General features: G+C 36.9%; 1 protein-coding gene across 3 annotated transcripts in view; it reads right to left on the bottom strand.

The window, feature by feature from the left end:
* Positions 1 to 11,591: 11,591 nt before the first annotated feature.
* The window catches only part of LOC134542857 (uncharacterized), a 116,435-nt gene continuing 100,317 nt past the window's right edge, over positions 11,592 to 27,709 (bottom strand). For 2 of the 3 annotated variants that reach the window (XM_063387430.1, XM_063387438.1), the window contains exons 9-11: positions 23,960 to 24,022; positions 18,772 to 18,999; positions 11,592 to 18,388 (exon numbers count right to left, since the gene is read on the bottom strand). In XM_063387430.1, the coding sequence (XP_063243500.1) occupies positions 18,104 to 18,388; positions 18,772 to 18,999; positions 23,960 to 24,022 (576 nt within the window). In that variant the 3' untranslated portion in view covers positions 11,592 to 18,103. The remainder of the gene's footprint in view (positions 18,389 to 18,771; positions 19,000 to 23,959; positions 24,023 to 27,709) is intronic. The other variant, XM_063387446.1, reaches the window with a different exon arrangement.

Here is a 27,709-nt window from a genome sequence, read left to right as displayed (position 1 = left end):
TACTACAATCACCACACGTTTATATTCTATACATCTACCTGAGAAACATTAAGAGCTAAGTGCTGTTAACTATTGTTACCACTTGTATTTATAAGCAGTAGTAGTTTTTTTTTTTTTTTAATTAATGTGTGTAGGTGCTAATTTTGCCATTGCATTAAATCACCAAACACTCTTTGTGATGTAGGAATACAATATTTCCAATTTTTTATGTAACTGAATGTTTGACAAATATTAAAAACAAAAAAAAAAATATTGAAAGCTGTGAATACATGAAGAACAGTATACATTTAAATAAGATAGGCCTACCAAAACTATTGAGCTTATCAAATTATACATATACTTACCAAATGAAATGTGTTGACCATCTGGTGTGTATCATGTTGCCATGAATATTATTTTTCTGCTATATAGTTTCTGTTAAATACTATGTATTACTTTATTGCTCTACAGTTTCTGTTATGGACTTTGTCTCCAGATTGCCATTTATATGACTTATTCTCTACATTCTCAGTACTTGTAATTGTTTCTGTTTGTTGCAGGTATGTAAGGAAATTAGAAAATGAGCTGAAACATTAAACTCCTTGGACACTCCATAGAAAGGAAGAATTATTTTCAGTTTAATGCTGGCATGTGAAGACATTAGAACATTTTCTTGTAGATTAAATTCTTTGGACATTCAATGAAAATGAATTATTTTGTGAATTTTTGTTATAATAGTGCTTTTTTATTTCACTTAGAATTTTACTTCATTACCAGTTAATTGATAGTAACTAAGAAAGTGAAATAAATTTATTTATTTATTTTTTTTTTTTTGAGAAATAAAGAGTATTTTTTACAACCTTATATTTCATGATTGTCTATCTTCAAAACTTACCAAACTTGGGTGATTCATATGGAAAAAATAATGCTGTCATTTAAAGGAAAGAAAAGTGTAAAGATTTTTGCTGAACGTTCATAATAAATAATTTTACCTTTTGACATGTCAGTTATCTTTAAAACACATTGTAGTTATTAGTATGTACAAGAAAGAAAGTGCAAGATTTTATGCCTTTAAAATATTAGTGTTTAAATATTCAATGTGTCTTCGTTTTTTTCATTCCACAGCACATAAATGAATTTTTTTTATAAAGTGAACATATAAATTTAAATGTAACATGTAACCTTTTATGTGGTATCGCTTTCAAGATACATTCACCCACTGTGTTGGTACATATCAAGTAAACCAACGAATAAGTGTTGGTACATATCAAGTAAACCAACGAACAATTAGGAAAGCTACAATGATAGGATTTTTTATACAGGAATGTTACGGATAAAATAATACAATGGAAAGAGATTACTGTGGACACAAAAAAAATTTAATATTTATGTTGTTTTTTTTCATAAAAAAAATATTCTTTAGTGACAATCTAGGCTGCAAATGTCTCATACAGTACTGAATTTCTATACTGAGCATTACCAACACAGAGCTTACACAGTAATATTTCCTCTTTACATTATACCATCAGGTGACACTACAAAGTCTCATAACAACCATAAACAACTCATAAACAACCTCAGTATGTACCTTTATGGACAATTACTTTTATGGTGAGAAACATAATGTAGTAATTTGTGCATAAAATAATTGTTTATATAATTTACTTAATAGTCATGCAGTATAGCTGCACAGTATGAACCTCACAAATATAATGAAACCAGTTTTTAGTGAATGACCACAATATTAACTATCAGCATTTTCACACACATGTCTTGAAATATTGTGGTAAATGTTTTATAGACTTTCTCACCTCTAAATCTTTTTTCTCTCGTTACCCACACATCCCTGGGTCATCTTTGCGGAGCCGGGCTTGTCCCAACCGCCTTAGATTTAACCCTGCCACGTGACCACGCCGCAGGGTCGACAATTATGGAACTCGCTGACTCCAGAGGTAAGCGTTTTAATTTAATGTAGCCGTGCATATGTCTGCTGGCCCAAACAAACACATTAAAGCACTTGTAGATTCACGGCTCGTAGAGCCTCTTCGAGTCGTAATTCAAAAACTTACGGGTATGGCCGACTCCATGCAAATCCCCAATAAGACTGCTGTTAGATGTAACGTAAGCACATAACGAAGCAATCAGAAACTTTTGTCAGGGTAAAGTATAAGGTATAACGCATAGTGTAACACCGCAATGCATAGCATGCCAATAAATGCGAGAACAAATTGACAGTGATTTCCAGTGCCCCCTTACCTAAGATAGGCATGAGCCAACCATGCTGCCTGAGGAGTGTGATACTACTTCTCTAGTTAATAATCCAACCACCGCCACGATCCTAGTAAACAAAGCTGGGGCCGACGACCCACCAAACAGCTGCATAAGTTAGCCTGGCACCCTCCCGGAAAGAAAATAAAATTTTAATCTGTAAATATATAAAGATGATTTTGAATTTTCCATGAAAAAAAATTGAAACATGCTATAGATACAACACTAAATATAATTATCCTGAAACATATTGAATTCAGTTAAGTTCTGTTACATAGTTGAACAGTGACGAGATTCTGCAAGATAAGAATAGCCTCTGTCCTTAAGTATGGGCGGTGGGCCTTCACTAATCAAAATTCCCGCGCGTCTTGTTAAAAATTTTTTTTTTTTTTTTTCCTAGCCTAAGTTAATTCTAAGTGTGTAGGGGAGGGTCCAGGTTAGGGGAGGACCTAAGTGTGTCTCAGGCCGAAGCCTATACACTCTACCATGCGGGTTTTTAACCATGCAGGACAAGGGCGCGTGCATCATGTGCTTATTGGGGTTTATTGGCCAGCCATGGCTGCAATTGGCGCCATGACTGACGCCCCATTGGTCGCCTAGCTTAAAAGCTAGCTAAGTGTGACCCAGGTAAAACCTGCATAGACACAGGGAAAACCCTGGGCCGGTTCATGCGGGGATCAATTAACATGCATTAAGCAAGCAGGTAACTACTGGACAAGAGGGAGAAGGGTCCAGGTAAGAAGAGTTGGAGGGGCTGAAAAATCAACCTTGGTGGAGTTGGGTGCTTGGGCCTTGCGGCCCGCATTTAAAGTTGGGAGCTCCTGGGTTATTATTAGCCAGGGGCGCATGCACCCCCAGGGGCGGGCGACTTCACGTCAGCCCAGCCACAGCTGCCCAGGCAGCCACAGTTAAGACAGAGTGGGCAGACGAGCCAGTAAACCGGCTCGAACTGCTGACTCTCGGAGCGAAAGGCAGCCTGACGTTGCGCCATCTTCGTCTTCCTTCTTCAGGTCAACAGCAGTACTTTTCAAGCCAGGGTGGGGGGAGGGAACCAACCTCGCCACCCAAAATCCCCGAGACGGTTTAAGGTCGCGCCGCTCGAGGCTACTGCTGCCACACCTACAGCAGCCCTAGCTGAAGGTTCCTGATGTCTTCCTTCGGAGTTCCGACGCATTTCAATTCCGTTGCGCGCGCAGCAGTTCACAGCTCCGCAAGTTCCAGCCCGCAGTTCGTCTACACTTCGCTACTGTGGCACATCGAGCTCCCCTGCGGTGCCTTCGCCGACGAAGCTGCTTCCTGCCACGCGCCGAGCTGCATTCAGGCTACCTTTCACCCCGACAGCCGTAATAACGACTCCACAGGCCGGCCATTGGTCCGCGGACTGCTATTGGTTATTCACAGCCACCCCAGCGAGATTGCAACTCTCGAGCTGGGCTCCCGTATCCGCCACCCGCGGGACGCGGTCGGTAGCAGTTGGCGCTGCTAGGCCGCCTCCCGTACGCACGCAAATCCCGTACGAACTGCCAGCCTTCGGTTACCCAATAGGTCGCAGGGAACTCCCAGCCAACAGCCCGCGAGAGAGATGCGCACGCCCCGAGAGACGACCGCCGACGCGTCTTGTTAAAAGAAAAACAAAGTCCCGAAGTTGACCGAAGGTTAAGTTTTCGGGCATGTTCGGGTTGGTCCTCAACCCTTTGTGAAATGTAGGCTTCCCGCCACTCTTATGTGTATAATGTCAGGTGTTTCTGAAGAATAAATAGGACAATACACATAAGAGAAAATTAGTAAAAGTTTCAGGACAAATAGTTAGAATGTAGAAACAAAGAGAATTGGGATATTTTACCATACATAAAACAGACAATAAATTACAAACATAATTTCTAGGTCGTATTTAATAAAACAATAAATATTCAAATTAGTAACTTGACATATGGCAACTAAATATGTGTTTTAACATGCTCAGGAATTAGGTTGCACACATAAAGTCCGTTTTATCCCGTTTGTAAAGTTCGTTGTTATTAGTTTAGGAGCGGCGATAAATGAGTAAATTATCATATATGCTTTCAAGGTTCACTTCAATTAAAAATGTACCGCGGCGTAGTTCATTATATGCGTCGGCAAAACACCGTGAGATCCTATCCCGTTTAACCTCTGGGTATAGGAATTGGATTGTGTATTCAGAGTAAATTTAATTAAAGCACGTCTGTCTTTAGTATTTGACGTAATTTCACGTATTACTTAAATGCTTTACATTTGTAGGGAAACAGATATGACTATTTTTGGTTCGTAGACACGGTCATTTGCGATGGAGGAAATCGAGTCAGATATTACTCACGTATTTTCACTCCTAAGATCGCATCAGTTCTGATGCGCCCTATAATAATTACATATAATTACTGTAGACGTCGTTTAGAAACATCCTTTTTCTTGGATGACCTAAAGTCCTAAATAGCTTCGTCGAATTTCATATTATTAAGGGATCCAAACCCCGGCGATTTTGACTGTGACGCCACAATTTTATAACTCCTCTTCTTAATTTTTGTTCCAAACTCTTCATTATTGCAACTCGGCCTCTGATTGGCCGGAACAAAATCACCGTTAACGTAATTTAACACTTTATAATAAAATCCGACTTCTCCCAAAACGTCTTAAAGTGTCAAAACGTCACAAATTTAAAATGTTATTTTTCAACAATAAACACTCTTTTATATAAAATCAGTGTCAAAAGCTGAAATCACCGTTAAAACCAATAAGGCCCTAGATGGGTCTAGTCAATTGATGCTTAATTGTCAGCTGGAATTATGTCAAGGATTCCGACACACGTAGAGACGTTCAATTGCACAAAATAAATCGTTCAAACGGAAATATATAAACAAACGACGATAAATATAATAAAATGTTAGTAAATAAATAGTTTGTTTACATTCTGTGCGTGAAATAGTCATAAATGTAACAGCACAGTACTAGTGTTTATAAATGAAACTCTTATTGCATTGAAATGCAGACATATAAAACGATGTAAACAATGATGATATTAAGGCTAGCTTGCGGTCGTGACTTGAGGGAAAGTAAAGTAATTCTGAATTTGATTAACCTGCATCTGCAAAGTTTTTGCTTAGATTTTATTTACCTGACTCTGCAAGTGGCCTTAAGTATAACATCTGGAGACTGTTTAGGGACTTTGTGAAGACCTTTGGGGTAAATCTGTATTGTACGGATTAGCGCCAAAAAAAATCGTAAAAATATGAAATAACTTTCATTATATGCTACCTTACGTCCTCTTTTCAGAACCGCCTGCATAGGACGCTGATCCCTAACTGGATTGGTGAGGCTCAGAAATAACGTACACGGTTTTGCACTGTCGTTTACACGTCGCGCACGGAGTGTGCGGAGTGGACGTTTAATTACGCTGGTAAATTACACTTACAATTACAGTCACACGATTTCCCTACATAAAGTACACTGTCATTATACACTGGGCGCTCTGACGTGCCGTCACTATAGTTACGTCCTCACGCCAGTCGAGGTTGGGGGAGAGAGTTTGATGAGTCGCCGTATGCTGCACTGCCTCGCGCAATGTGTTGTGTGGGGAGTGTGATGTGCACTGCCCGGCGCAATGTGTTGTGCGGGAAGTGTGATATTTACGCGGCTGGGATAGGCCCTACACCGGAAAAAGGACCGGGCGCACACGGGGAGTGATTAAAAAAGGTTTCGAAGATGGACTATAGTTACCAGAAGGAAGTTCAGTGAAGACAAAGAAATGATGGCTCCCCGTGAGACGTGCGTCCGTCCCGGTCCGCGAGTCGCGCTGTACTGGCATCTGGCCCTGGCGCGAGGGGAGAAGTGAGCTTCCTGTCGCGCCAGAGTTTCTAAAGTTCCGTTATTTGTAAAAAATTATATTAATAACAAAATGTAAGTGGCTCTAAATCCACACAATAAAACTTAATAATTAACTCAATCTATATATATGTTTTAGAAATGACATGTAACAAGTTTGTATAAAATAAGTTTGAATTATCAGAGGCACACTGAAGACTGTTCGTCGCTTGATGACTGCTCCAGTGGCGAATGATAAATGCTAATTTGGGGCGGTTTTAATTAAGTCACATATTACACTATTGAAATCAGGCTGAAGGCCGCAAGGGAGCACTCACAGCTGTTTAGTTAAAAAACTACATGTGAGTGACCCGGGCACTCCTACGTCGCACTTGTGTTGCACGGTGTTGTTAATTTAAAGTGGCGTATTCTTTAAAGTGTATTGAATTTACCGTGTACGTGACTCGGTTTGTCTTGCCGATTAAGTTAAGGGCGTTGATAATACCTAAGTTCCGCGGCGCTCGTCTGACTCGGGTGGGCCATGGCAAGGGGCACGTTCTGTTAGCGGGGTCGGATACTGGCGGTTGCAGGTCGGGCTTTAGGGTGGCCTTCGGTCGGACGACATCAAGGTTCGATTGGAGTTGTTTTTTGTTCTTTCATTTTATTCAGCAGGAGCTAGTGATTTAACATTATGCCTAAAAATAATAAAAATAAGTATTATCAAAGGCAACATGGGAATAAACCACCACAAGAGGCACCAAAAAGTGCCAGTGAATGTATGCGAGTGTACAGGGCACAGAAAAAGGCATTTGTTCATTTGAGATCATACCTGCATCCTTACTATTTTAAATTATTTTTTCTTGTTCAATAAAAAATATTAATAATATATCAATATCTATACCTAATAAGTAAGAAGTTTCACTTTGACGTCGTCTGGCCGACGACCACCCCAGAGCCCGACCTGCACCCGCCAGTATACGCTCCCGCTAACGGAACATACCCCTGGCCATGGCCCACCCGAGTCAGGCGACCCGAACAGCAATTAAAGACAAAGCCGCGGAAACCTGAGTAGACAAGAGAAGAACCGTACCCATTCCTCCTAAAACATTAAATTAGGATTTTAGCGACAATAAAATCTCTTCCAGACACACCCGTTTGGAGTCTAGCGTAATGAGGTCACGCCTGGCGCGAGAGAGGCCGAGCCTCCCTCGGACGCCATGCCAGTTCGGCAGTTCAGCGCAGCTCACGGGCCGGGGCGGACCTACGTCCCACGGAGAGGCAACATCCTTTGTCTACATCGAAAGTAACGTCCGGTAAATATAGTCACTAATTAACCAAACCCCTTTTATTGCTTAACCTCTCCGTGAGTACCCGGCCCCTTTTTTCGGTCCAGGACCTAATCCGGCCGCATCAACTTAAGGACACCCCGCACCACACTTGGTCAACGGGGCTGCTCTTCAGCATACGGCACGGGCCGTCTCCCGCAACGTACAGAACTTTATTTAAGGTCACGCGCACGGCGCTGACCACAAACCCGCAAGGGAACTTGGACAAACTTAATTGCGGTGCGTGTTTCACCACAGTGAGCACAACCCCCGCGCCGAGACATTTGCATACGGGATTGGCCGTCTCCAATCGCGCACCCCCTTAATTCAGTGTACTTTGTATCCCGTATTGTGTATTTCTAACTTGCGTTACCCGAGTAACGAGTGCCACGGAACTTGTGCGCACCCCCTTAATTCAGTGTATTTTTGTATCCCGTATTGTGTATTTCTAACTTACGTTACCCGAGTAACGAGTGCCACGTAACCTGCACGCACCCCTTAATTCAGTGTATTTTGTGTCCCGCCTTTGTGTTACGAAATTACGTTACCTGCGTACCCAGTGAGACGTCTGAGACATAACAGCATCCGAGGCCACGTAACGCGGAACACAGACAATACGGCGCCACGAAATAACAAGTAAAAACCCCCCCGGGGACCTCTGTAGAGTGTTGTATTGTGTACGACCCTCTGAATAAAAGGTACGACACCGCCACCTCAACTCCACGTCTCTTATTTAAAATCATCTCACGCAACACCGCCGCCGGCCCTAGTGGGCCACGCCGGGGCACATACATCCACGACCCCAAATTCACGACTAGAAACGAGCTAGTCTGGCGCCCACCCGGACAACACAGATCAAGAACCGCCTTTTCCCACTAGGAGCCACACCGGGACTCGAGCCCGAGACCCCGGACGACGGCAACTTCTGTCATGCGTAGACTCCATGCACACAATTATTTTTAAGAGAATGAAGCAAATGAAACATCAGAGGAGGACAAAATGATGTCCTACTTACCCAATGACAGTTACAGGGATTTGTTTCAAGAAAGGATTTTAAAATCAACAAAAATATAAACACTTTTGAATTAAAAAAAACTTACATCATTGAGGTTGGGATGGTTACATTATCATTTTCAACATGTATCACACTACATTTGTGGTTTGTGAATCCAAGTGTTGTAACAGCTCACCTAGTATCACCCAAAAAAACATATTGCCTTCACAGAGATCACAATTTTTTAATTAATAACTTCACTGGATGTAATGTCACCCCTATCTCCCCCCTTGTGTTTTAAGTTATAAAAGTTATAATAATGAATAAAATGGTAGTTAAGACCAATACCTGCAGGGAGACTTGAATGGGCTGGAGCAATGTACAAGGGAAAACAAAATGACAATAAATGTGACAAAGACTAAGGTTGTTTAAAAAGAAAAGACTTTGACAAAGAAAACATTGTGGAAGGTGCAGGAGATAGAGGAAGAAGAGTGGCACTAATATCTAATCAGGTAAGCAAGTTAGTGAAGAAAGAACAAAGGGCATTGGGCCTGTTATGGAGAGCACTAAGTAGGGCAGACTGGGAGGTAAATAGGCAAGGCTGCAATCTGGAACCCCTGAGAAAGTGCAGAGGAGGCAGTGATATGGGTGATGAGAATGTTGGTGGATTGTTGTGGAGAGGGATGAGCATACAGCTGATTTGGTTGGGTGGATGTTAGAAGTTGGGAAGCCAAGAGCATTTCAGAGATTTTAAGAGAGGGTGAACGGTAATTGGAATGAGAGAGCAGTAGCTCAGTTTCAAGGTAAAATAGAACTGAACATCTTCTCAACTGCATTTGCAGTGCTTAGTTATGTATATGGGTTTTCTGTTTGACAACATAATTTTGCTACAAATTTACATTGGTGCTAATATATTTCATTATAATTCTGAAATAAATTACATAACAATATAAGATAAAATATGCGTGTGAAATCAGGTGAGCAAAACTATTTTGGCATCAATCAGGCCTCAACTATCCTAACTAACATAATTTGAATATAAGAAAAGCTTCAAGGTGAAAGGTCTTAAAAAATGCTTCATTCAAAGCCTACAGAAATAAAATATCTCACAAATCTGTTTGACTAAAAAAAAATTATTTTCATGATAACTAAGCATTCAATTTCATAATAATTTTAAAATAGTAAGAATATAAAACAGAGAATGTTTGGACTGAACTTCCATATCACTTAAATGCAGTCTGGCAAAAATTTAACTATTATCATTAACCAACTAAGATATATTTAAAATAAAAACTTTGGTGTACAAGATTTTTGTGTGTTCACTATTTCAAAGAGACAGCATTCATAACTGAAATGTAATACCGCCATGTTCCACACATTGAATCCTTTTTTATCTACAAACTATCACTAAATCACAAACACAAAAATTTCAAAAGTGCAGTACATATTCTAATCTTTAAAGTACCTATATACATTGTAGTTTGCCAATATATACTTGTGACAGTGAACACTATCAAAACTATGTTTCCATGTCTGGGATACACCAACAATGTTTATTAGCTACACCTACTTCCTGACGCATCTCACCATCACCACAGGAACTACTCAAGCTGTCACCAAGGTAGTGCACAGGGAGCTGTCTGCAGTATCGAGGGCTGTGCTTTACTTGAATGATCGAGATTCACTGAATCTCACAGCTGCCACAGAGACAGGAGGATAGGAGACTTAATAATGCAAGTTATACCACATTACAATTCATTAAACATACAATTAGGCACACAGCCACAAAAACTTTTCAAATGTTAAATTTTCTCATCCTAATTTACTGATAGTGAAAGGTGGTCTGGGGTACAATGTGTGTGCATGCACGTGCGCATGTGCAAATAAGGTTGTGACTGTGGAAACGTACTACAAATAATTCTCACAAACTACATCGTAAATGAACAGGGACTTGACTACTTTCCACCCAAGGCAAGAACTCATCTTGGCTCCACCTCCCCCCCCCCCTTTTTTTAAAACAATAAAACAAAACCTTTCTCGACACTTCATATTGCAACCAAATAGTCTTTATTCAAATTAAATTGGTAAATAGATTAATTTGCAGTCATTTCATTGTTAATAAATCGCAAGTTATAGACGTTATAGTACATACATGAAAAATACAAGTTTTTAAATATTTTATATAAATGTATGTATCACTCAATACAAATTATTTCAGAGTTCATCTGCCCTCCAAAATATTTTTGAAGTGAAAACTTCTTTAGCCGCGTTGGCAATTTTTGGTAGGGGCAAAACTTCTGGGTTCGCGTCACCGACATGCTAGTGACGTGTTGCGCCAGACTGGCGACACGCACCGGCCTGTGTACATGTATACGGATATATATACACTAATACATTGTATGTACTCGACTGTATCATGTGCGTGTTGGACTCTTTTTTGGATGGGTAAAATCTTGAGAGTTCGCATCACCGACATGCTGTAATAGCAGTAAGTGAAGTTAATTTGACCACGTGAATACATGACCTAGGTCTGACATCACTGGCAAGTCATAGCTAGGTAATGAATTTTTACGTAATTTTGACATACCATTAACATCTGTTGAGACTAAAAAATGATGTAAGGATAAATGATATCATGCTGACATCGTACTGATATAATACCAAAATCATTTTCTTACGTACATTTGACGTATAAATGATGTTATATTACACATTTTAAAACAAAGTTTTAAGTTTTCACTTTTGTTGAGTCCCCATGACTATTTTTTTTTGTGTTCTACCACAACAATATTCAAGCAATTATCCATAGTAAAAATTACTCTGCCAGTTTAGTGCCCCCCCCCCCCCCCCCCCCCCCCCAATGATCTCTCTGTAAATTAAATTATTCTATATTCATAACAAATTTTAAACATGATTTTGTGCCTCTTCAAAATGAATCCAGATGCCAGTTAGCTACATATGTAACTGTTGTATGGTTTGCTGCATTATTTAGAATGATGTACATTTGCCATTGTTATTTGTCAAATGCCATGGTTATGGCAAAGGGCTTGAGCCAAGGGAAGTACTGCAAAGCCTGGCCTTCCCTCATCGCTGCCCACCTGAGCTTCCGGACCACCAGCCAAAGTGTGCTGGCATCAGAGTGGATGCAGCAGCTTAACAGAAAAATTAATTTTCTCTGAATGGACAGTGGTTGGAATGAAACACATGAATTAATGTTGTAAATTCTTTTTATTGCTCATTTCCATTGGGAATAATTGCTACACACACAGTAACAGACATAGAATCATCTAAAATATAAAACTTTTATTCACATCACAGCTTAACAATCATAAATCACTTTGCATGTCTTATAAGTTATAATTTCTCAAATAAATCACCTGCAGAAAAGTCTCTGAGTCCTCACTTGCACACAAACTTCTATGTGCCACTGCAGACAAAAAACCTAGTGTAACAATGTTTGGTAATTATACAAAAAGCCTGCTAGCATTTCCTGCACTACAATTCGTAAACATGTGTCAATAACTTACTGTGCATTGTAAGATATTGAAAAATAAAGCAATTTATTATTGTTTCCTAAGTAAGAGTTGGTTTAAAATTGGGGGTTTCCAAATTCCTGAAAACCTACCAAAATTTACATACAAGTTTTAGCATATGCAGTGACACATGCGTAATTGAAACACGCAGAGATCTAGAGCTCTTGTACCTGAAATCTAAGTAAAACGATAGTAATACTAAAATTGGCTTGGAAAAGTTGAACATGTGGAATGCTCAAATTAGCAATAGTAAAATATTTAAGTGGTGTGTTAAGCAATAGAGGTGGTATTCAAATTCAGTTGTACATAAAAATCTCTTTCAGTATGATACACTTCTGGTTAAAGTACATTTTAAGGCAGACAACCAAATAATTTACAGATAAGCCTACTCTAACATTCCAATAAATAACACTTCTATCGACCTTGTCCATCTTTCAAATGACTAACACACTGTCTTCATGAACACAAGTTCAGATCTAAATCTATGGAACAGTTTGATTATTACACATACTATATCTCCAGGTTTTATACTTTTTTCTACACACAGCCACAACAATTTACATTCTTATGGAGGAACTTCAATAATCCATTAGTGCACAATACAAAATGATTAATTAAACAAGCCAACAAGAATTTTTTTTTTTTTGATGCCTAGGATTTTGGAACGGATTTTAGCTATATTTGAGGTGCTGAATCTAAATATGAAATTAGTTTTTTTTTTCTATCAGAAGGAGAGGAAGGAGGGACGATTCTTGTTTGGTGATGACGTCACACTCATAAAGTCTTCTTGCTGCCGGCACAAGTGTGAAAAAAGAAGTAAAACTGCCTGCTTGACTCACACCACTTCATCACTGGGATACCCCAAGTTGGGAATCCCATCCTTCACTTCAAAGCTTCAACTAAATTAAAGGTCAGTTTGTGAGTTTTAGCCATGCAGGATAGATCAAAATTGATAAAAAAACTGAGTTCCAGTAAAATAAATTCTGTAAAACTTCCTGATGTGTTTTGCTATGTATGCGGAGAATACACATGAAAAGATAACGGAAAGACTGTTTGTGACCTTGTAAAGAGAGCTTCTCATGGATACTTTGGTGTTAAACTCTGTGATAAGGATAAATCGTGGGTACCACATCAGGTTTGTAAAACTTCTACAAAACATTTACACCAGTGGAATAGCGGGAAAAGAAAAAGTTTGAAATTCAGTGTACTGATAGTCTGAAGAGCACCCAAAAACCACATCAATGACTGTTATTTCTGTCTAGTAAATATTACTGAAAACAACTGTAGCAAGTGGACTTATCCTGATTTATTCTCTGCAAGACGCCCGGTCCCTCACTCGGAGGAAGTACTGATCCTAGCATTTCACCAGCTCCCAGAATCTGAGGATGAGTGTTGTCCCTATAACCACCCTTCTGATACTAATGAAGGTGACAGTGATTATGACAGAATGTCAACAATTCCTCAATGTTTCAACAAGGTTGAGTTAATGATCTTGTCAGATATCTTAAACCTGCCAAAATAATCTTCTGAATTACTGGCTTCCAGGTTGAAGGAAAAAAATTACTTTTTTACTGTACAAGAAAAAAGGGTCTGCTACCATTTTTCTCGAGAAGAAAATCTTGTATTTTGTAACAATATTAGAGGACTCCTGGGAAGAATGAGTCTTCTAAATATTTTCCAGTTTGGCACCTATTTAATGATAGCTCAAAGCGAAGCTTAAAATGTGTTCTTCTACACAATGGGAACAAATATGGTTCAATACCAATTGCTCACTCAACGACAATGAAAAAAACACATAGAACCATAGCTTTGGTCTTGGAGAGATAAGGTATCGTGAACATAAAATGGTGATTTGTGCAGACTTAAAAATGGTAAACTTTCTCCTCGGACAGCAAAGTAACCACATCAAATATCCTCGTTTCTTGTGCCTCTGGGATAGCAGAGACAAAACACACCACTGGGTTAGACAAGAGTGACGTAAGAGAGAAGACACGGTCGTTATAAAAAAAAAGTTATTAACAAACCTTTAGTTGAACTACATATCAAGATGGGCCTTATGAAGCAGTTTGTAAAGGCTCTTGATAAGGACGGATCATGCTTTGTATTTATAGGGGAAAAATGCCTCACTTGAGTAAGTAAAAAATTAAAGTAGGAATATTTAACGGCCCAGAAATAATAAAATTCATTAAGGTTCAAGTTTTCGTAAATTCCATGGGCCAACGAAAAGCAGAAAACCATGTTGAAATGGTAAACAATATGCTTAAAAAGTTCAAATCCCTTGGGTGCAACAAGAGTATTTAGGTGCAATATTTGTACAGCCACCTGGACTGTTTTCCTGAAAATTTAGGAGACAGCAGTGAGGAGCAAGATGAAAGATTTCATTGATATTAATATTATGGACTGCTATCAAGAAAGATCACGAAAAAGAAGCTTCCGAAGTGTTGAGTGACTACTTGATTCCATTGATGACTTGGTACTATCTTTGTATATATAATAATAATTTCATGTTTAAATTTTTAGATTTGATTCATGAATTTAACCTAAAATAACGTAAAACGTACATTTCACTAAAACATAGTATCTTAGAAATTTGATCTCCTAAACAAAAACTAATGCCATATTTTAATTCAGGGTACCAAATTCATATTAAATCAGCTCCAAATACCCCGGCACCATATCTCTGTTGGCCTGTGTTATTGTACATACTTCTTTTCTCAGGTAACAAATATTTATTCACAAAAAGAGTGAACTTAACGAAATATAAATTGAAAATATTTTTAATCAAGTTACCAAAAATTCCCAGTCAAAACATGGCATTTTTAGTCTCAATACCTTTCTACTGTTTCTTCTTTCCAAATACATTCTCTTCACATATAAATAACAATAACAAATTAAAAATTTATCTTTTTTTTTGTGTCCAAGCTAATTGTACATTAAAGAACAACTAGTAGCAAAGTTTTTGTTTGGAATTATACCTTTGATAGTTTTTTTTAATACTTGTTTGGTATGACTTATCTCTGGAATGTTTTATTTTCTGTTTTTTCATGGATATTATGGTGTTTATTTGTATTTAAAAGTTTTATGGTGAGGAGTAAGATAAATATGTAATTAAATGATAAGCTTGTTCCAAATAAATTATTCACTAAAAAGGCTTCACCAACTCCTTCCCCTACCCAAGCCCAATCCACAGTCTCTATAAAAAGATTTAATTTCAGGAATGCACATATGGATACGATTAAGTACGTTTACTTATTGTCTTATTCATAGAAACAAAAGTTTGAAATGATACATGTTCTGTCAACAGCATCTTTATAATAACTATGCTTTTCCTTTTGAAAGTGTACTTAAATTGATTTTAATACTGCAAGGGTCAGAAGTCTTTCCAACAGATAAAAATTATGTAGACTATATAAGTAAAGACGTAATCCAAACAGCTGAGAATTTACCTACAAGTGTAAATAGAATTAAATGCAATTCATATCTGAAAAACTAAAAATATCATATCTCAACAGAAAAAAAAGAACCAACAAAATATTCATTAGTTAGCAGTGGATTTACAAATTATTTAATGTTAGTGAAAAAAAAAAAAAAATGGTATTTAATACCTTAAACATACTTGTTTACTAACTAACTTGGTTGTAACTACAGCTTCACCACAATTTTATGTTTTTTTCTATAAAAATAATTTTTTTTCTGTTTACTTTAATGTAAGCCGTAAACATTTTTTTGCTTATGTAATTAAAATTCTAGTATCATGCTTAGCAGCAAAAAATTTTGTTAATAAGGGTATGTTTTTCTAATAAGCTACAATATAATAATTTTAGTATTTGTTTGAAAACATACAGGAATTTAAATGCTCAAATATTTAATCCTAGGCCAATCAACAACAGCTTTAACCACAGAGTAAGTAAATAGAAATAGAGACATTCCTTATTGCATTGTCTCTTTTGGGGGTGGTAGGTGGGTCGTAGTCTCCATATACATACCAACCTGTCAATAAAGATGGGAAACAAAAACCCATCAAATAATATGTAAGAAAAGGAACATTTTTAACATATCCTGCATACTAAATACCATAACTAATATTTTCATGTTCAATGTTTAATGTCTTCCTTTTGTAAAAATACATTATCTATCTACATGTTAAAAAAATTATTTTTACGGCCAAGCAGGGCAACATATTTGTTGATTTTTTTACTACATAAGCTAGTTTTTTCTCAACAGTCTTTTGTTTTGGGGAGGCTTTTGTTTGTAACTCGCCCAACATTTTTAATGTCCCATTTTCGAAACAAATTCAATTAAAATTTTCAAGATATCTAACAAAAAATCTGAAATATACACAAGCATGTGAGACTTTAAACATCTGCCAAAAAACAAAATCAAGTGTCACCACCCTTTTGAATAGTTTTATATAAGTACACAATAAAGGTGACAATTTTGAAACACTAAAATTAAATAGCTTTATAAACATTCAACAAAATAACAATTTTTAGGTCATCGAAAAAAATTATTATTGCTTGAATACAAAGCATACGTTCAAATCATACTGGTTGGTGCTTTATTTCGAGGTTGGTAACAGCACAGGGACCAAATTCAAATAAAAGAGATAGTCTAGTGTCAGCCCCCTGGCATTAATCCCTCAACATTTCCTGAGAGTGAAAAATCAAAACCACAAAAATAAAAATACTATGAAAATCAAGCAATTAAAAGTACATGATTAAAATCAAAAAACTAAATTTTTAATGGATGCCTAAAAATGCATGCAGCTTATATTATTTTAACACTAGCATTCAAATTTCCTTATTCTCAACTACACTTTTGAAAAGCACAAAATTGGATAGTGTGCCACTTTCACGAACCCAATTACCTACAATTAGTACATATACATTGCTTGGAGGGCAACATTTGTAAAATTTGTCACTGTACCTGAGTGAAATGTCTCTAGAAAAAAACAAAACCAAAACAAATTTCTAACATAGAAACACAATGCAGAAATGGCAAAAACACGAGTCCTTGGCAATCCCACCTGATATCTGCAATGTCTGCCATGCTTCCCACACACTGGTACATGTGAAAGCCTCGACTTTAAAACTTCAAAGAATGAATCTGGTTTTTCTCTGGCGTGAAGCCAGCAAGGCAACTGTACGGCCGTCAACACCCCATGTTAAACAGATTAATGTAACAACTGCAGAATATTTTTCGACACTTGGAACATACCATACAGCATACAGAGATACCGGCTCTCTCATCATCATTACTTTAGGTTTTTTTTTTAAACAGATAATCAGGGTTCTCCCATGTATAAGTCACGGATGGCACAGCCTAATAGTCGGTGACAATTAGAAAACAATAAGTACACTGTAAAACAAGTTGCGATTTCATGTAAAAGGCTGGATGACATTTCTGGAAATACTATATATTCCATTCCACACACTGAACAATTAACAATACATAAATACCTTTTAGAAAAAAAAAGTATACATAACAATTCTACATAAAGGCACATGGTGTTTCTTAAAGGAACTTTTTTTTAAACTTATATGGTGCTATGTAAATTACAAATTTTTGATTCATTTCCCTAAAATTAATTTTTTAAGAAATAAGCACAAACCAACACACAAAATCTAAATGTAGACAAAACAATAAAACAAAACAATAAAATATATTAAGTGCCATGCTAAAATCATTGAATGAGATAATTGATAATTGTGTTAATTTTTAACCTACTCTGAACTAAGCAAAAATTAAGTGGCATAAGTCAGAATATATACAGTGAAGAAACAGAGAAACAAGCTAACATAAAATTTTTTGTGAGAAAATTTGTTCCGTTCCTTAGTACACATTTTAATAAAAAGCTCTCACATTGGACACTTACTGTAAACAGTACTAACAACATAATAGTTATCTTAATACAGGAAATGACTAACTCGTCTCTATTCCTGCTGAATTTGAGAGCACTCTCATGCTTCATCCCACCTTATGGCACTCTTACATCGTCTGAGTTTACAGTTTGTTCAAAGTATAATATTTACCACACGCTCAAATTATTTCAAGACGACTGTTTAGATGATTAACAACACCTCAACATATAACCCTGAAAGGAAATAATTTTTGGTATCACAAAAGTTTCTAAGATCTCTTAACAGTTAGCACAAAATAGCTCACTGAAATGTTTCACTGTTCTGCAGCTAAAAATGACTGTTCTTGGACAGAAGTTCACAGAGTAAATGCCGGATCTCCGCCAACTCGTCTGTGTTCTTTTTTATGAGCTGTTCCAAGCGGCCATGTTCTTCTCTAACCACGCTTATAATCTGTTTGCTACAGCAGCAGCGGTCTGACCGCGAAACATCTGCTTGAGGCGCAAGTGAGGTATGGAGGGACACTACATCCGGAGGCAGCACCGAGCTTGTACCGCTGCCGCACAATGTCAACTGCTCGTACAGCCGAGTCTGCTCCCGCAACAGTTCCGTCATCTGCCGAGGAAAACAGACAGAAACATACATTACTTCTTAAAGCCAATAAATGTACATAATCTGTAACAAACTAGGTTTGTTGCTAGAATATTATATGATTGCTACTGTTTCATTTGACACTGACCACACAATGATGTTACGGATTAAAACATCTGAAAATCTTTAAAACCTCAAGAATAAAGTTAAAAATGTGAGACTAACTTTCCTGTTTTAGCTTGACTGTAAAGTATACACATTTCCACTGAATTAACAAATATGCCACACGTTTGAATGTATGACTCATCCATTTATTTTACAAATGTATTCTCTTGTACCTATTTTTTTTTATTAGTTATCAACCATCATCCTTCCGCCTATGCTTTAGACTGACGGAGGGAACTCGCCTGACAAGTGACGTTTGCCATCCGGACGGTGGGCTCCTCCTCCAGCAGGTCAGCGATGTGGCGCAGCTCGCCCGTGATGCGGCCGCAGATGCCACGTGTCACTTGCAGCTCCTGCTGGGCCTCCGGGCACTCCTGGGAGCCGCCTGGCCGCTCCTCGGGCGTCGCGCCCAGCTGCCTCTTGTAGGCCTCCACCGCCAGCCGCAACGTGCTGGCGTGCAGGTGGGCCTGCTGCGGGAACGCATCGGCCCAGTCCAACAAGCACCGCCACACTCATCAATACTAACCAACCTCCATTAGTAGTAGACACCCATTTACATTCCCACAAAATTAAATAGTAAAGCATGCACTAGTTAAGACTGCCTTCCATTCAAGCACATAGTGTATAGTAAGTTGAGAAATAAGTTAGCATGACTGTAAGGTATTAAAATGAATACACAGAGAGAGCCTCGCTATAATAATTTGGGAAATAATTTGGTAAGTAAACTCTTGATACTATTAAATGTCACAATAATAGAACCTTAAATGTTTACATATTAATGTTTTAGTAATATATCAGATAGTTCAGGCCATGTCATATGATTACTATATGTCCTATTTTACCCTGACAAGACCTCATTCCAAAGCCTTTAATGATATCCATACAATTCACTAATCAACAATGGTAATGTACTGCCTTGTCATTATATATACTACAGCTATTTATATCCTTAGGACACGTTGCATTTCATTTTAATTTTTTTTGGAATTATTTTGGTTACTGAATTTTGACAAACATTAATTACTTTTATGCTTTGGTTTTATAAAGTTTGAGCAAAAAAAAATTTACATAGTTAAAAAAAATAATTTTTGAAGTTGGCATCATGAATAGTTAAGTAGTTAATTTGGAATATGAACATAAATCATTACAATGGATAAAAAATATACATTTTATTCATTAGATTTTCACTTATTAAAATTTTTTAAGTGTAAATTAACTGGGCTTATTTTTTTAAAATATAATTTTTTTCTACTCTTAATATGACATAAGAAGTTCAACAAATTTATCAATAGTTATAAATTTCAAGTACTTTTATTAACAACTTCTGCGCTCTGAGTCAAATTTGGTTATTAAAATCTCAAGCAATACCAAGTTAAAATGTCCATGCTTGAAGCAGTTTGTATCAGTAACACAGCATATTAAGTGAGTGAAACCAAATAATCGACAATGACTAGGCAATACACGGGATGCAATTAGATGACTCTTTCCTAAACATCACAAACACACTGACTTTTGATAACAACCAAGAATTAAGGTAGGTTCAACACAACAAAGCTTCAGCAGCGGTTATTTTGAATACAAGATCTGAAAGTTAATGCAAATATTTGTTAACGTGAATAGTTGCGAATACCAATTGATATACTGCTCGATTTGAAGATTGAATATCAAAACCCTTTTTCGCGAATATTTTCAAGAATATTTGTTTAGTTTCTAGTGGTTCAACATGATTCATGTTTCACCAAATTTTATGTTGTCATTTCTGATATATCAATATATTCATATTAACACGTACCATTTATATCCTGAGAAATTAAAATTAACCATCTCAATTAAAGCAACAAGCCAAGATAGCTTGACGGCAGTAAAATAACACAACGTCATCCCTAATTGAAACAACATTAGCAGGAATACCAAAACCTACCGTATTTTTTATGAACATTTGCTACTATTTGTAAAATGTTCAAATAAATATTCAAAAATTTTAATGAGTATAAACTGTTCAGTATCCAAACAATAAGATCTTCACGCTTTCATGTCCTCTTTATGATGAAAATTTGTACATGGTTTACTACCAAGTACAAAATGTTATTAACTGAACCATAGCTTTTTTAGTAGTTTTGTTGATTATGGAATAAATATCTATGAAAACCCACCACGGTACACAGATTCGGACATAATCTTTCTATTAATGTAGTCAGCCATTGTCCTTGGGTGCTCAGTACGCCTAACCTCTGTTGTATTCTTTAAAAACATAAAAACGGATTTATATATTTTTAAAAACAAAATCTGTCAAAGTTCATTGTCATTAATGGATACCGGGCAAAGTGGTGGAGAGTCAAGTTGCAAGAGTTTCAAATGTGACAAAACAAATAAATCTCAAAACAATAGAGGAATATTTTACTTCTTTATAGAAGGGGAGCCCACGATGCTAAATGGGGATTTACTCGAGCGTCGTAGAGACCTATTGGGTTGTAAAGCTTAGATGATAAGAAAAAAATGTTATATGATATATACCTTTTCATCGGTGGGGGAAGCGGCTATAGAATTTTAAATATGTAAAAAAAAACTGTTGCATGGACATCCTCGAGCGCGTCAGATATTGATAGCATCAATGCCCTACGTATTTTTAATAATGTACGTATGTTAATCTGATCATTTGCATGATGCGGGTGGTTGTATGTAAGGGTTGAAAATGAAAAAAAAAAAAAACATTTAATCGAGCGCGTCAGATTTTCTAAGGGAGTGTTAAGTGCACCAAAAAAAAAGCTCTCATTCACTAATCTGACGATTTCGATGGAACGCAAACTCGCGGCCATTTTCATAATGTGCAAAAAAAATTCGCCATTTTGAAATACTCAAGCGCGTCAGATTAAGATATATATGGTTCATCTTTATGTTCTAAACGTACTGTCTCATAATCTGACGATTATCTAGAGGGATTCGCCTGATCTGACAAAAAACAATTAGAAAAACGGTTCACCCTAAAGGCCATCCCTGCAACTTCCCGCTAATTCCATTCCTGGGCGCTTAAAATTGTACTTATGACATTTTTGAGCTCAAAATATAATTTATGTGATATTTTGAGCTCGCTGAGTTCAAAGAAATAATATTTCTATGCATTTGAGCTCTCCCAGAAGTTTCATAGAACACTATTTTTGGAATTTACAAACCGCAATAACTTTTGAATGGATCAAGCAATTTTCACGCGGTTGGCGGCATTCGACGCAGTTTTATCATTCTCATAAGTAATTTTCTAGTTTTAATTGATCGAACCAAAAATTTCGGAGTAATCCCCAAAAAACACTTTTTCGGGTTTCTTTCGTTCACGATATCTCTCAAACGAATCAACCGATTTTGACCAGCTTGGTGGCGATCGACGTGGTTTTTCAAGCTCAAAGGCGGATTAGTTTTTGAAGTTGATCGATAAAGCCGTTATATTATAGATTATAAAAGTTTAACTAAATAATTTTTTTCAATGAAAAAAGTTTTCTACAAACACTTATGAGACTGAAGTTAACAGACTCTTGACAATTGTTTGATTTTTCTTTAAAAATAAACTAGACATAGAAAATTATTTATAAAAATCTCATTTATAATTTTTCAGAGCTTCTAAAAATGAAGTTTTTAAATAAAATTATCTTACTAAAATTTTTTTGTTAAGAAAATTCTAAAAATTATCAGATGTCTCTCAATTTCAGTATTATAAATATTTAATAAATGAAGTCATATTAGCACTTACTCATCTGTCGATGTACCAGCAACCTCAGTAGACAAAGAATCAACAGTACCATGTGCTTCAAAACACTCTCCAGAAACAGGAGCATGTGTTTCGGAGCTATTTCCCGAAACTTCCGGTGCATTGTCATGTTCCACTACACTTTGATCTTGTAAATACTGAAAGTCTCGCGGTATTTTAATTGCAGTAAATAATTTATAGCACTGTGCGTGATATAAATCATTTAATGATGATTCCATTGACAATTCGAGGTTATCATATGTTCCTCGAGACTTTCGGATAACCGGCTTGCTCCGACGATATTCCAAAATATTTACACATTTTTTTAATGTTTCTACTGTAAATTTAATTGTTTTTTGTAAGGTACTTTCACCACAAAATACACATTTTAAATTAATATCACTCATATTAAATATTTATAAACTTTTATTCACATTAATAATATTAAAATAGCAAAAAAAGCCAAAACGTTGGAAACACGTTGTAAACAGTATGCCACGAACGAGTCTTTATGATCAGCTGTGATGGCGTCATGGCAGCAGAAACCAGAGTGGGGACGGAGTGAGAGAGTAATAGATAGAGAAAGAGTGAGAGAGGAATAGAAACGCGGAGAAGGAAATGTAGGCATCACGCAGCTGCACGCATTTAACTTTATCGACGAATTTTTGTTATTTCGGCTTGCGGAAATCGTCAGATTATATATTTTTCATTATTCTTGAATTATTTCCTTCAAAATAAAAAAAAATTTAGCTACGCTCGAGAATGTCTAGATGACGTTTTTTTTTTACAACTTTGCTGCCCTCCCCTTTCTTTACGTCACTCTCAAATTGTCAGATTAGTGGAATATACACTTTTTAGGATGTAATTAACTCACCCTACCTTAATCTGACGCGCTCGAGAATTTCTGATGGTCAATTTTTTTTTTACTAATCTGATCCTGTATCCTTCACGGGCGGCCTTATATATGGGCCTCCTGTTTGGTGGAGGTACTTAACCGGGTACAAGGTATCCCCCTGTATATTAATCTGCAGCGCTTTAGTAAATCCCGAAATCCCAGCTTGGGCTCCCCTACTATTACCAGCAACAAGAAAACAGAATGTTAGTTAAATGTTCCACTATGTTCTGAAAACTACAACAGGTAACCTATTTTAAAATTATACTTTACATTTTTGAACATGATTTACAATTAAATATTATATCCAAATTTACTATTTTATTTTCATTTATTTCAATTCACAATTCACTTGAAATATAACCAACCAATTTTGTAACTACGTATTGAGTTTGCAGTGATGTATAACTGAGAAAAATGGTCTGCCATTATTTTTAAACTTTGTCAATTTGTTTAGTTAATTATTATAGAACAATTAATATTGAAGAATTTCTTGAAACACATTTAAGAAAACATTTGGACACTGTGATGTCTAATTTCTTTCAAATTAAGTTTAAAGAACAGCAAATGTTGCTGTACACAATAATTTAGCTTTTCTACCCAAAACTATGTGTGAATGTTGTTTATTCTGTTGTTCTCTGTATGGTAATACAACAAAGCAAAATATGACATACATTCGACTTTGAAACTATTCACATTCAATTCAAAAATGTTACTATTCAATTTGGTAATATTCGACCACCACAATCCACTATTCGCATATCCCTAAATATTAAGTATTTACATCCAGGCAAAAGCTTACCTGAGATTCAGAATGGCATGCATTATGAGTGTCGAAGAATTTACCAACCTCCAAGCCCCTGGCCTGAAAACACAATATAACTTCATGCAGTTGGAGTTTAGCAAATTGTTCACATGGAATTTTGTCACAAACCCAATTAATTAAATAGAAGTACATTTAAGTGTAATGCAAAACAGCCCCTGTTCCCAAGAAAATGTTGCTATAAGTTATAAATATCTAGAAAATAGAAAGTAAAAATTAAAGCAAGCAAAGCAGTAAGAAGGTGAATAAATGTTAGCTAGAACTTCCTGTATTTACCTCTTGGAGTGATCAGCATTAAATAAATATTGTAATTGAATAATACTAAAAAAAATTAATTTAAAAAATTTATACAATTTGACTACAATAAACATGTTGATGAATGTAAAGCCAGCCGGTGAAGCATGATACAGAATACCAAACAGATGAGTAAAAACCCAGGATATGAAAATGTCACATGATATGTACAAATGCAATGACAATTGAAATAAAAAAGTTCTAAGTAGGTAATTAAATTCTCTTAAAGGTAAGTTAACATTGCAACAAATGTTCTACCTATTATATATAAAACAGTTCACAATCCATAATATCTGTAGACAAGTTTACAAGTGAAAAAATATTTTCGTTTTGTATCTGTCTTATTTAAATTTCATAATTTTTTTCTTGATCTGATAAAAAAAGATTTATGTATATATAACAATGGTGTTTAATTTTCAATTTCATGAACATTTTTCCCCTTAAAAGCCATGAGATTACCAAGTAGCAAATATTGTTTTTTTCCCTTTCTCCCCTAACCAAAAAAAAAGGGGAGGCTTGTTATAGTTCTGGAAACAAATTCCTTAAGATAACATTATGGCAGAATTTTACAAGGATATTGTTTTAGTTTAATAAAAGAATAACAGTATTCACAAAAACCCTAAAAAGTAACAAGTAATACATTTTCTTAGTACATAATTCTTAAATTTAGAGCTTAACACTTTCACTATCATTTTCATTTATTGCTGGGATATGCAATCATGAAAAGAAAACAGTTGATCATACAATTATGTACATAATGTGACTTCCAAATTCAATTTCACAACCGGAATTAACATGATTTTTGTACCTTTAACACACACACAGACAGACACACACACACGCACACACACGCACACACACACACACAATATACTGTGAGGTGGACTGCAGCTTACCCCCATTCCCTGATAAAATGGCAGTTAAGCCATTTCTTCCAACTTTGATAGCAGTATTGTCTGCAGCCAGGGGGCTGTTATTGGCTAGGAACTACTTTCTTGCGCCCTGATCCACCTATTTTTTAGCTTGAAACTTTGCGTGTGAACTAACTTGTAGGACGTCAATAATAGTGGTTAAACATTTTCTGAAATTAGACTTCGTAAGAATAAGTGAGCTTGCTAAACAGTGGTGAATTCAAATTCCCTCATTTGGAGTGTGGCGGAGGGATACGGAGTGCCGGCGGAAGAGGGGAGAGAGGAAGAAGGGCAAGATGGAGGATGGAACGCTGAGAGAAAACATGGGTGTAAGGTGCACAGGGGAGGAGTAAGGAAGCGAGACTGCAAAAGGACTGGATCAACGTGTTGCGAGTTGGTTGAGTGGAAGTGATGCGACAAACTCTTGTGTAGCCATTTTTCGGTAACCACTGAACCGCTGGAAAATCCCTTTGGTTGGGGAGTTGTGCAACAACCAATGGCGCCCGAACAAACGTGAGTCGGGGGTGGAAAACGTTACAACTGAGCTGGCGCCCGAACAGGGACCTGAAGAAAGAAGTATTCAGGGAGAAATATGGCTACGAGAGAAGAGAAACAAAGGAGAAGCTGCGTGTAAGGTATTCCTGAAACAGGATGATTAAGGTCAGTGTAATTTGCCATAACAAACATGAGTGAAGTGCCGATACGAGATTGTGGATGGATGAGCCGTGTTCCGCGGGTTTTTGAGGGAGTTGTGTTTAGCGGAGGAAAGAAGTAACTGTAACATGGTGTGGTTTTCCGTCGAGCCGAGCTCCTGTGAAACAATAGTTGTTCTTTGTGTTCTATAACTATGGCCGTATGCCTGTTATTCTTGTCCTGCTTTCAAGTGTTTTGTGGATCAGGGTAAACATAGTTACGTAATTAGGAGTTATATAACCTTTGTGCAAGTGGTTTAAGTATTGTAAACACAGGAGACAGTCATGGCCCCAGTAGATACTCGTAGCGGTGGCGCGAGGGGTGACGCAGAACGGAGTAACGGGAATGAGAAGGATGTGGGGATAACCGCTGAAGGAGGGGAAAGTAGGGGAAGGGAGAGAGATGGTGAAGGGGCTGGCGCGAGCGTTGTTAACCCACCCAGTGCGGCCGTCAGCACACCGCTATTTCCGCAAGGTAGCGAAAGTAGTGAAGTCATGGACATGTTGAGGGAAATTATCAAACGTCAGCAATCATTCCAACTAACGGTGGAGAACAAATTTCGTGAACAGAATAATCAGTTTATTGGATTGCGGGAGAAAATGAGTGCTTTCAGAAAAGAAATGAGGGAGGAAGGAGATAAAGTGATGGCTAGGCAGATTAGCTTTGAGAACTCCTGTGAACTGCGTTTGGGTGAGGGTGAAAATCGCCTGAGAGTAGTAGAGAGTGGGCAGGAACAGGGAGAGGGAAGGTGGATGGAGGTCAGCGGACAGGTTGCTGAGCATCGCCGCACGGTAAGTTCGTACTTTTGGGAAGAACTGTTGAAAAATGGAACTAAGAATATTTGGTTTACTATTGTGCAATTTGTTTGACAAATAAATAATCAAAATAGGACGACATAATTTATCAAGCTATTACGTTTCCGTACGTGTGTATGAATACTGAAATAATTTGTATTTGTTAATTTTATATGTAAGTTTTTAAACACGCGTGGCAACGATATTTATCGGTATGTTGGCTACACACTTGAAGAAATAGTTCCTTAGTATGTAATTTTGAACAGCTGAAATAACGATAAATATTGCTGAAAATGTTTCACATATGTTTACTTCCAGATCCTGGAGTAATATTGTTTAATATATACGAAAGTTAAGTTATTTTGTTTACAGATGACGTTGCAAGCTGTTGCGGATGAATCACCTACGTAACTGTGTGTCGGCCCGAGCCATGTTGAACGCTTGTTAGCTCAAAACGACTTCTGATTTTCCGAAAACATCCAGTGTATTTGTGTACTAATTAATTTTCTAATTTTAAAGGGTTGTCTTAATTGTAACTTGTAGTGAACTATTGCTTTTACAGTGTAACTTTGTGTTAGTTATTACGGTTTGTTAGGTTATTAAAATGAATGTAAAGAAGGAGACAGCACGATATTATCGACGTGGCACGAAGAGTTACGATGTTAATAAATACAGGTCAACTGGAACAGGGTGATGTCGCAGAAATGACAGCATTTCTTCTAGATCTGGGCGTCACGACCGTGAAAAAGTGCGTGACTAATTAACACGTTATGAAAGTATGTGCGTGAAAACGTTCCGTTAGGTTGGGCCGTGTTTGTAAAATAGTGTAAAAGTACCTTCCTCGCAGCTTTCTTGTTTTGAATGTCGGGAAAATTACAAACAGACACGTTCTTATATTTTCGTTTATATATTAGGTAATGTCCCACAAGCAAAACATATTAAATGTAAGGGCATGTACACAGATACTAACCTAACATAACCTATCCTCAACCAACATAATGTAACCTAACCCACCCCAAATGATGTTTATTTACATG

This window comes from Bacillus rossius, chromosome 1 (assembly GCF_032445375.1).
Source record: "Bacillus rossius redtenbacheri isolate Brsri chromosome 1, Brsri_v3, whole genome shotgun sequence".
Classification (NCBI taxonomy): Eukaryota; Metazoa; Arthropoda; class Insecta; order Phasmatodea; family Bacillidae; genus Bacillus; species Bacillus rossius.
This window is presented reverse-complemented; position numbering and strand designations above follow the sequence as displayed.